The sequence below is a fragment of the Brachyhypopomus gauderio genome, chromosome 9, assembly GCF_052324685.1.
Source record: "Brachyhypopomus gauderio isolate BG-103 chromosome 9, BGAUD_0.2, whole genome shotgun sequence".
NCBI classification, from domain to species: domain Eukaryota; kingdom Metazoa; phylum Chordata; class Actinopteri; order Gymnotiformes; family Hypopomidae; genus Brachyhypopomus; species Brachyhypopomus gauderio.
The window spans coordinates 18,184,122-18,195,856 of NC_135219.1; the positions used below are offsets into that span (position 1 = coordinate 18,184,122).

The 11,735-nt window shown below is 41.2% G+C and overlaps 1 protein-coding gene across 1 annotated transcript; it reads right to left on the bottom strand.

Annotated features, from left to right (window-relative positions):
* Positions 1–6,368: 6,368 nt before the first annotated feature.
* Positions 6,369–9,675, bottom strand: LOC143522523 (uncharacterized). The gene is made up of 3 exons (XM_077016233.1): positions 9,570–9,675; positions 8,137–8,199; positions 6,369–7,947 (listed from the first exon to the last, which is right to left on the bottom strand). Exons 1-3 carry the CDS (start codon positions 9,601–9,603, stop codon positions 6,548–6,550), a joined length of 1,497 nt encoding a protein of 498 aa, XP_076872348.1. The 5' UTR covers positions 9,604–9,675; the 3' UTR covers positions 6,369–6,547.
* Between the last annotated feature and the right edge of the window lie 2,060 nt (positions 9,676–11,735).

Consider the following 11,735-nt stretch of genomic DNA (forward strand, 5'->3'; position numbering starts at 1 on the left):
TATCACTATCGGCTGCAGACATGCACTCTGCTTTAATGGTAGAAGAAGAGCTCCCGTCCCCATCTGCAAACATTTCTGCAGTCATATGTGACCACAGTTACCTGCCCACCTGCTTTGGTGGTCTTGTGGACAATGCCCTGGTCTACATTTCAGGGTTTGTTGTCCGAAAAATTCTGAAAAAACTGTCCTGTGAGGTGTGCCGTGCAAGCCTTGTCAAAGCTGCTGTACCCTCATCCTTTGACCAGAGCTACCACCTGCCTCAACTTAAAAACAATGGTGGTCTGATGATCCCCTCAGATGGAACAGTGAAGGTGGTCAGAGCAGCAGAGCGTGTGATACGCCAAAAATCAACAGGTGTCAGTGTGTCCTTTGTCAACCAGTTCGTTCGGGCTGAGATTGGTTCTGAAGATGTGTTTTTACTCGGGGAGCACATTGCAGAAACATGTTCCTGTCATTTGTTGTCTCTGTATTTCACAATTTAAGGCTGCACCACATCGCAAAATTAACTACCCTGGAGATAATGAGTGCCAGCACATGCAAGAAATTGTGCAAAAACAGTTATTTTTTCAAATAATGTATCATGAATGGAATGTTCTTGGGGAGGGGCTTATAGAATATAATGGGGTGTAACTAGGCAGAGGGGGGACGAGCCTGGGAGAGCAGGCTCGTAATGTATGTGATGACGGGATCTATGTGACTTTGCAGTCACCGATCTTTAAACTCTGATTAAGAGGACTCAATTTAAGACTGTTTTATTTCTTTCCATGAACGCGCGTTGTAAATATGTATATAGCTGTAGGTGTCTCAAATAAATGTGCAAAGGAAAATTGCACAGTAGGGGGCGAGAACGAGTCCAGAGATAGTTTGTGAGGTATAAATCAGCTCAGCTGTTCCAGAGTCTGATGCACAGTCTATCAGAGCTACAATCCCGGCAGCAGACTCATCTGGATTCTCCATGAAATCAAACATTTTGTTGGTGATCCCACATTCTGGACTGAAATATTGAACAGCGAGGGGAAACATCTTCCTGTTGCTTTTATTTGATGCATCTGTGTGTAATGAGAATGGTCAGGATTTATCTGATGTTAGGGCCTTCACAACGTCACTCACTGCCTTTGGAGCAAGGACATCTTTAACCACTGCCTCTGCCTTTGTTCTCCCTAAATTTTGAATCTGAAAGAATATTTTGAAAGAATATTTTGATGCAGTTTATGTGCACAGTCAGCACTGTTGTAACTGAGGTTGTGACTGTGTGGTGCTGCGGTAACCTGGAGAGAATGAGTGAGATGACAAATTCTTAATTAAATTGAATCAGACCATTCAAACAGTTAAACAGAGGTTTAGATTTAATCTATTGACATGATTTGTTCTTTCAATAGTAGTTTCAATAGGAAACTGAATCAGTAATAACAATGTTCTGTACCATATCATTGTCAATATTTTACAAACCTTTCAATTTGCCTTAAATTCATCTTAATTTGCCTTAAATGATGCTATTCAGTCATCAATGTGCCTCTTCCCACTCACATTTGCATCTCTACATAAGCTTTCGTTTCTGGGGACGTGGTGGAGTGTGGAGCAGAAGACATTTTTTTGTGGGACGGGTGTGTGGCGTGACGTCTGTTGCTAGGAAACGGTGATGGCAGCGCCAGCAGGTCCGTAGCAGGCCGGGGGTCCTAAGAGGATCCACCACCATTTTGCTGGCCTTAGTATTTCCTGTTTTTTTATTTCATGCTGAATTGTTACATTTATTGGTGATGTGTGTGTGACAGAGATGAGTATTGGACACTTGAAAATACTCCTCTGGGCCGACGCCGGTCACCATGCCAATGACAACAATTTACACAGAAGAACAATTTAGACCTGTAAGGGATAATGTCCATTTTGGTGTAGGCATATCCGGTTAGGCAGGAGGTGGCTGGCCCAGGATGGATCTCTGGAAAAGGCTTGTCTCTCCTCATCTGTGTTCCTCGAGAAAATAAAACAGGGAAAATTAGCTCTGTATAAGGACATACACAGGACAGATGAGATTATAAACATTTCTGGAGTGTGGCAGCAACTCCGGCATTAAGTCAGGTATTCATCAGTGGCCCTGTGCCTGCAGGGGGCTGCAATACGTTCTCAAGGCTACTGGCATTAAATGTTTGGCTGCAGAAAACCTGCAGGTCAAATGGACTGAACTTCATTGACAACTTCAATCTGTTTTTTGGGAAGAGAGAATTCTTCAATCGGACTGCAAACTAACAAGAGGGGTGTCAATCTCCTGTCAGAAAACTTTATTTTATCTCTGTGTAACTTCTCTGTTTCAACTGGTGAAGAAACGTCAGCGTTAACACCCAAGGACACCGTCGCCACTACAGAGACACAACATCCTCCCCCCACAGAGGATGCGGAGTAATTAGATGGGAGCCATGTGCTGTATCAGCTGCCAGAAACACCACAACCGAATAGACAATCCACACCATCCTCCACCTCATCATCACCTCACCTGAACTTCCCAGAAACCATGGAGAAGCTTGTATCTGTAGGGACAAGACTGACACTTTCACTGTCAGCGAGTCCTCAGGTACAGCGGCAAATCACCTCAACTTCTCCCCCACAGTCCTTAATAAACAAATCTCCCCCACAACCTCAAAGTAAAAAAACAAGCTCATAATCCACCAAATAGACAGCTCCGCTCGCGAGCTCATCACCAGCAGGAGCTCCACCCACCCTCCACCACCGTAAAGGAAAATTAACATCTTTTGGGTCCGTGCTGCTACAGTGTTGATATCAGCGGTACATATTTTCAAAACAAGCATGGACCCTGTGTCCCAATTATCTCTCCCATTACAGTTCTGATCAGAAGCAGAAAGAACAAGGAGTTTAGGTCAGATACTGTGAATACATCCAACCTACAGTATGTTGGAAGTATCTCAGTCTCTGAACCAAAATGTACAGGTTATTAAGTTAGCTCTACTAAATGTCAGATCTATTACAAACAAGTCTTATCTAATTAATGATTTAACTACATCTTATGGGCTTGATTTCATGCTTTTAACAGAGACATGGTTAAATTCATATAGTGCTGATATTGTGCTAACTGAGTCGGCTCCACCAAACTTTAACTTTTTAAATGTTTCTCACAATGGCAAGAAAGGGGGAGGTGTAGCAATGCTGTTTAATGATACTTTCCAATGCAAGCAGTTACCACTTGGCGATTTCACATCTTTTGAATATTTGAGTGCAATTTTAAAAGGGGTACAAAGAATATTACTAGTAACTGTCTACAGGCCTCCTGGGTACAATGCTAATTTTATTGATGATTTCACAGATATGTTATCTTTTATTTCTACTGAATTTGATCATTTTGTTATTGCTGGTGATTTTAACATTCATATTGATAATCCCAATAATAGTTATGCCAAAGAATTCTATGATGTACTTGAATCTTTTGAACTTTCTCAGCATGTGTCTGGAAGCACGCACTGCCATGGTCACACTTTGGATGTGGTTATCTCAAAGGGTCTTAACATTTCAGGCTGTATTAAGGATGTTGCATTGTCTGATCACTACTGTGTATTTTTTGAAATGTGGATTTCAATCCATAGCAATGCCAGGTAGGTTAGGTTAAAGAAAAGACAGATAAATGAAAGGACAGCTGCACTTTTTGTTACCAAAGTGTGCTCTGCACCTTGCCAACTATCAGGCTCTGTTGATACTCTGCTGGATAGTTTCAACTCAAAAACTGCCAGTATTTTGGATCAGATTGCACCAGTTAGAGTTAAAACCATGCAATGTAAGCAGAAAGCTCCATGGAGAAATGATCCTGCAGTTCAGCACCAAAAAAGAGAATGCAGAAAGGCTGAGCTCAGATGGCGTAAAACCAACCTTCACGTACAAAGATTTTCAAAGATAGGCTGCGTGATTACAATAAAATAATGTGCAAAGCTCGACAATCCTTCTTCTCTAGCATTATTAACAATAGCAAAGTGCTTTTCACTATGGTTGACAGACTAACAAACCCACCTACATATATGACCCCTGAGCTAGTTTCAATTGAGAGATGTAATGAGTTTGCAAAATTCTTTAATACTAAAATCCATAATATCAGACAAGCCATCTGTACGCCTACATCCACCAATGAGCCAATTTTCTCTCCAAAACCGGAGTTGTATAATCCAGGTTCAGAAAGTAAAAGTCCTCACCAGGATTTTGCTCAGGCTTCCTGGATTGTGTTGATTCCACTAATTTTACATGGATTGCACTAATTAAAAAAATCTATCAAGCTTGAGCAAAATCCTGGTGAGGATTTTTACTTTCTGAACCTGGATTATACAACTCTGTCCAAAACCACGCAAAATGTTCAACATGTCCCAGTTTAGTACTATTAACGAAGAAGGTTTAATTGATACAGTGAGTCATCTCAAATCATCCACTTGCAGCCTTGATAATGGTAATGACCAACCAAGTTTTTAAAGAATGTCTTTTCCGCAATATCAATGAACATTCTTCAAATAGTGTGACAGAAATTATTGATTATTGACTAATCATCATTGATTAGATCATGTTTAGTTATTATAAGAGATCATTATGAACTTTATGATTTAGGACATGTCCATTCTGACTAAGCAGAAGGACTACAATAATGAAGTAGTGTGTTTCAGTGTAATCATGTACTTATGTTCAGTTCATATTATGCATGTGTGCTATACTGTGACCCAGGTCAGGGAGAGTGCTGAGCGTAAGAGCACTCTGTTAACTGGTAGTCACTAGGCTACTAGTCTTGGGTCATTTAGCTTTCTCTGTGTTCAACTGATACATCAGTTGCTTCCGCTAACTCTAGGGAAGTCCATATTAGGAGATACACACATGTGAGACAAAGTAGCCTGCTGGACGCTTATGTTTTGGAACATGCTGTGCTAAAGATAACCTGCTGTTAGAACTGCTGAATTGTGTTTAAGATTGTATATAAGCAGGGGGACTGCCCCCCTGCCTTCAGAGTTGTCATGCTTGAATGAGACTCTCGTGTCTGTGTCTGTCTTTGTCCTATTTATATATATTTATATTTTTGTAATAAATTAATCATTTAACCACGTCTGAGTCCTCATCCATTTCCAGAAAATTTCTACGACAATAGTAAATTCTTCACTCATGTCAGGTGTATTTCCGAGTGCATTAAAAACTGCAGTTGTGAAGCCTATCTTGAAAAAGAAAACTCTAGATGCAAACTTGTTGAATAATTATAGACCAATTTTTAATCTACCCTTCAAGGTAATTATGCACTTTCTGTCCACAAATAGCTGTTTAGACCAATTTCAGTCTGGCTTCCGACCTAATCATAGTACTGAGACTGCACTCATTAGGGTTATCAATGACATTCGGGTAAATACAGACTCAGGAAACATGTCTGTTCTACTACTGCTCGATCTCAGCGCTGCCTTTGACACCATTGACCACAAAATTCTCATAGATAGACTTGAGAACTGGGTTGGACTCTCAGGAACTGTCCTAAAATGGTTCATACCTTATGGGGTAGTCTGCGAGATTAAGCACTAGATCTGGAATTTTCTGTCTTGAGGCCTTAGGGCCCAGGAGGAGAACTTCTGTCTTGTTCTCATTAAGTTGGAGGAAGTTTAGAGACATCCAGCTTTTAATATCTCTTACACAGGCCTCAATTTTTCCTAAATTGAGCTTGTCGTCATGTGGGAGTAGCGTTTCAGGCAAGCCTGCTGGTTCTCGTTTCCGAGAGTAAATATGCACTATTTACTGAAATTCGTACTATTTTATTATTTAGAACATTCCTTTATTGTTAGAATTAATATTAATTATACATTTTTATATATTAGATATTATATTTTTATATATTATATATAAATTAGACTTGCCTTTATTTATAAATTCTGTATATTTACATATTTCAGTATAAGAATGTCTAGAAATCCAGTTTGCAATCTGCAATCTAGAAATAAACTGTACCAAAATCATACCATTGCAAGCACTGTTTTTATTATACAATAAAAAAAGAACAATAATAAAAAGACAATTCTGGCGTCCACATCTGAAGCTGTGGAATTGATGTGGACGGTGCTCACGGCTTGAGAGCGGGCAGTTTGAGGGCGGGCAGTTTGGTGCTAGGCGACAGGGCCGGGAGGGGCGGAGAAAGGCCTTGGCCACGAAGCTTCAGCCTCTCGATCTTGGGTCGCCGTAACTGGATCTTCTGCTCGGTCTTGTCCTCCGAGGTCAGCTGCGTAACTGCCCTCTCTGCCATTGCTGTGGTCACAGGGTGACAACGAATCAAAAAGTAAGATACTGGAAGGGGGGAGTTTTTATATAAGCAGCCTTTGACTGTTACGCTGCTAATAATACAGCCATATAAATAGCACCTTCCAGTGTTGAAAAGACATCCTTGAATTATGCCGCTAATACAAAGTATGAGAAAGTCTTAGTATGTGTAGGATGAGAGAAATGTTAGTTGTAAGAACTACATTGGTCATAACAAAGCAGCTGTCTGCCCCCATTTTTTTCCACTTACTCTTGCGTATAGAAGGTGAAGTCACTCCTGGAGTTACTGATTCCTGGTCTTTAGGCCCATGCGGTTCATGAAGCCCATTAAAGACCAGTCATCTCTGGTAGGGGAGGTGTTGTGCTGCAGGCTCTTAAGGGGGACCCCGTTGGCTTCATTCTGCTGCAATGTGGTCAACCTCGTGGTCTCTGTCTCCTCCACCTTCTGCTGCAGTGTGATGGACATTGTGGTCTCTTTCTCCTCCACCTTCTGCTGCAGTGTGGTGGACTTTGTGGTGTCTTTCTCTTCTCCCTGATTGGGAACAACAATGATGGAGCAGTCAGTGGCTGAAGTGGTCTTGCTGTGTGACTTTGGAAAGGGCCGCGTCCTGATGCGTCGGACCAACTGATTCTGGAGATTTTTTCTCAGTCTGTTCTTCAATTTTCTTGTGAAGGCCACGATCTTGGAAATATTTGGCCTACCCCGAACAGCTCGGTTTGAGAGATGCAGTTGCTTCGAGCATATTGGAAGCTCTCCTGCCGGAGAGGGTGTAGCTCTCTCCTGTGCTGTGTTTTTTTGAGTGCTCTCCTCATGCATGCCTCCCAGTCCAGGTGAGTCCTTTACCGCACAAGTTCTCCATGATGTTGGTGTCTGCAGGTTCTTGCCTTTTTTGTCACCTGAGTCACCTTTACTTGGTTTGGGTCCAAGCTCATGGAAAACCTGGATGGACTGCGCCAATTGTTGAACAAGTTTCTTTCTACTTGTCTGGCTCACCTCAGTGGGCCCAGCGTTTGTGGCAGCGGATGTTCCTGAGGTGACCTGTTTCCTGTTTTTTCCCTTTCCCTGGATGGTCCTGGCAACAGCCTGTTCAGCATCTGCCCTCTTTTTTTTACTCTCATTCTTATTATTGGCACCTTTCTCTTTCTTTCTCTTACTAATCTGCCTCTTCCCTGCATCTTTCCTCTCATGTTCTACTGGACTCTTACTCTCACATCTCAAATCTTCTCTGTTGTTCTCTTGGCTGCTGGCCTTCCTCTTCCTCTTGCTGTGTGCATGTGATGATTCAGGGTCTCCCACCATCACTGACGTCTTAGGGACTCCGAGTTCTGTGACGTCCTTTCCTGTGGTCCAGTCATTGTCTTTATGACCTAATCTCTTATGTTGAGGTGAATTGCAGGACCCTTCTTCCTCTATCATCTTTCTGAGTCTGGCTTCAAAGTTCCCAGGATCATACACATCAAAACTTATTTTACGCTTTGCCTGGTCTGTCCTGCTCTCCTCCTGTTTCCTGAGTGGGACAAAAGTGCTCTGTGGGCTGGGCATGGTCTGGAGCTGCTGACTCTGGCCAAAGGCTGAGTGGGGGAGTCCTCCTAGAACCATCAGGTTTGGTTGTGGGTAATTCCCATAATACGTCCACGGAGACACCAGTGGGGGAACCACACCTCCAAATGTTGGGATGTGTCCTATCCAACAGAAATACTGGCATTGTAATATTGTGTTTTCACAAATTTAAGGTGGATGCATTGTTGAATACAAACGTATATACTTTAAAACATTTACATTGAAAGTTAGCATCTTAGGATATGTGTTTCTTAGTCAGTTTTGATCTTTGTAATGTTATTATTAAGGCTTCGTAAGAAATGTTAACCTACCAGCAGCTCTGACAGGATGGACTGGAATGTTCTGGACAGGGTTACCCATGAATAGTCCATTTCCTGTTCACAAATTATATTGATTCTTAAATTATATCCAGTCATCTTACAACAGTTCTCAGGACACTTATTTTTTTTAATAGATAAGAATTACTATTTGCAGGGTTGCCAACTCTCACGCATTGAGCGTGAGACACACGCATTTAACCGTCTTCACACGCTCTCACGCCACACATCCGATTTCTCACGCTGAAAAAAAATCTAGTTTATTTACCTCTGAACAGTCCTGCACGGATCCGTTTTTTGAGACCCGCACCCACCCATATCCGCAGAGTACAGCACCCACCCACCCGCGAACCCGTGGTTCAAAGTTAAATCTGTACCCGCCCGGACCCGTTAATATTTTACCCATTACCCACCCGTACCCGTGAAAAATCACACAAATCGAAAGTATTGCTATAGAGCACTTTATTTTACAATGCGCCTCTGAAAAAACGTCAGTACAACACAAAATAAAATCTAATGTTGCGGTGCAGGAACAGTAGGCTATTCCTATCTAAAAGTAGCAACTGGTAAAACGCAAGAAAATGTATGTAGCCAACCGGTGCCATAACACAATGCAAAACGAGAGGGAACAAATGCCAGTATAACAACTAAATAAAATCGCATAGGTTCACAGTGGTAGTAGTTTCCTATCTGCTGTGGTGGGAGCAGCACGCTAAGTTCTCTCTCCTCATTTTTCTTTGTTCTAGCACGGCCACCCATTTAGCTTTGAAACCACCAAGCAAGCTACAATAAATGCCCGGTACTGCGTTATAACCAGCCTCTGCTCATGTTTCCGCTGGAAAAGAACCGAAGTTTGGGTATTACCCCAGAACGGGTGAAGAGTAAAGTTCAGCCCGCTCTGGCCAACGGAGCTACGGTATAAGTAAGCTCCCCTGAGCTTCGCCACCACCATCGGGAGGCGCTAATCAGGCAAAAGGTAACACTATGTTCATTACGTAGCAAATAAAAGCCTACTAAAAATGACCACATATTCATGTGCTACCCACCCGTATTTAACTTACCCGCCCGCATACCCACCCGTAAAATTGCGGTATGTGTAAAACCCACCCGTTTCAGCATATTACCCGACCCGGTGCAGGACTCTACCTCTGATCCATATGATTCAATGAGTTACTAATTCGCTCTGGCGCCAACCACTGGCGATCGATCGATCGCGATATAATACTTAATTTGTATCCGTTTTACACCCCGCCCGGTGACAATTTAACCCGCCACCCGTCAACAACTTACGTTCGCAACCCCGTCAATAATTTACACTCGACCCCCCCTCCAAGTTCAAATCTCACTCCAAGTGAAGTTCAGAAGTTGGCAACCCTGTATTTGTCATTTTACAAAAGAAGAATACGTGAAATGGAGTCTCACTATACCTGTGTACAAAAGGTGGTTGTCATCAAAACTCATATCGAAAACACAATCTTAATCAAAAGTACAAACTTTTGAGGTGAGAAAGTTCTGTTTGTAGATATACACGTGTGAATAACATTTATATGGCGCGTTTTTGACGCAACAATTGATTTCGAACTAAATGTAGGCTTACTGTTGTCATAGTAATTTATCAACAGAACAGTGCTCAAGTGTTCTATTGATTAATTACCATGGCAACAGTAAGCCTACATTTAGTTCGAAATCATTTTTTGTTACAAAATAAATGAAGAAAATTCAAGACATTCATAATGAATATGCTTTAATACGGACTGTGTCTTCCGCCAAAAAGTAGTTCCACAACAAGTGAACTGAACAGTTCCCTGGCCTACCTAAAAAATAAAATAATGATTAACTACAAGACAGCTGCTGATACTGTAAAGCTCACCCTTTGTAGTGCAGATAGAGCCATATAACTGCCTAAGTATTAAGTTTAAGCTCAGCCTTTTCAAATGTTCCCAAATTGACCTTAAAGTCATTTTGTAAGAGCCAGTCCATGAAACACTTTGTAGCCCACTTTGTCAAATTCTATTTTGTTCATTTCGAGCCAGTTCCAGTGCGTTCAGTTGTTCTCACAAACGCTAGAACACTTAGAACACTTCTAAACCAATCAGATTGTGAGGTCGGAACTAATTTGTATAAAATCCCTATAGCGCACGGCCTCGAGTGGATTATTCTTTTTATAAAATACAAAATACAATATAACAAAATGCTCCAATGTTTAATGATATGAAGTTGATTTGTGTGTGCAGTAAATAATTCTTATAGTTCTTCTGTGAAGTAGTTAGGGTAGTTTGGTTATGGTTTCCATCTCACGACATTTAAAGAGTAAACAATTAACATTTCTACTGCGCGTGATTTAGAGACTCTGGTGCTCAACCGGTGTGACGCTCTTCTTTGCTGGTACGGCAGTGGTGCTTGACTCTGGGAACCTTATTCTGAGGGGGCGTTTCACTGGCCAATTCCCTATTAAACAAACTAAATAAATTATTCTATAAGAGGAACAGTGAGTAAGTGCACGAGTGAATTGTAAATAGTTTAATATTTGCCCATGTAGCTGGTGATTTTAGTAGACATGGCTGTGTCATTTCTGTTAGCTTGTAGCATCAATATTTTGATAGCTAGCTAACTAGCAAAAATAATTTCAAAGTTACCAACATTGTCAGCTCAAACTGAAAAATGTTTGTAAATTGTTCTTAGACAATATATTAAAACATTGCTTAGCATAATACAATTTTTTTAGCACCCCGTTTAACAAAAATATCCCCTCAATTGTATTTTCATGTTTCACTATGCTTTCGACAAGGACTTACAACCAGAAATTGCAATGCTTTGTTTCAGTGTGTTAGTGTATTAGACTGGAGAGACTACCATTAACTTCTGTTGTGACTTCATCATTCCATCTGTAACTAGGAGTTACGTTTATTCTGGCAGCACTTCACGCCACATGTCCCTGCTGTCCATGGTGCTGAAACCTCAATCTCCACAAACAATCTGGCTCTAGTCAGTCATCTTACATCTTACAGTCATCACCACACATTGCACTTCTCCCTGAGATTCTTCTCTCAATACAGCTTGCTTTTGTCCATATCACAGTATGACAATAACACAATCCCTCTCAGGACTTCTCACACCCTCAGGTGTTCTTGAGTCTTTGCATTCTGCCTTTAATGCCCAAGGCTCACAGACATTGGAAAACTACATTTTACATCACATCACAGATGTAATTAACAGCATTTACATGATCACCTTTAGGTTGACTCTCTGTTGAGGGCCTATATACCAACAAATTTTTATCTTCGAGAGGGACCTCAGCAGTTAGTCTTACTGATCAATGTTGTCAAAACATCACAAAATGTAGCAATTGCTGAATGTACAATGTGTAGAATCATTTTATTCTTGTTATATGAACACGTAGGCTAAACGATTGCATCAGATCAAAGACATACATACCCAGAGATCTTGTCATTATCAACCTCTTCTCCAAATTATGAATATAAAAACATTTATGTTTTAAGTTGAATCAGTCAGCTGATCTAAGGCTGGCTTAATTGGGTAGTGTATGGGGCCTAGGATGTGGTTGTTATGAAAATATTTTTTTCTTCATTATA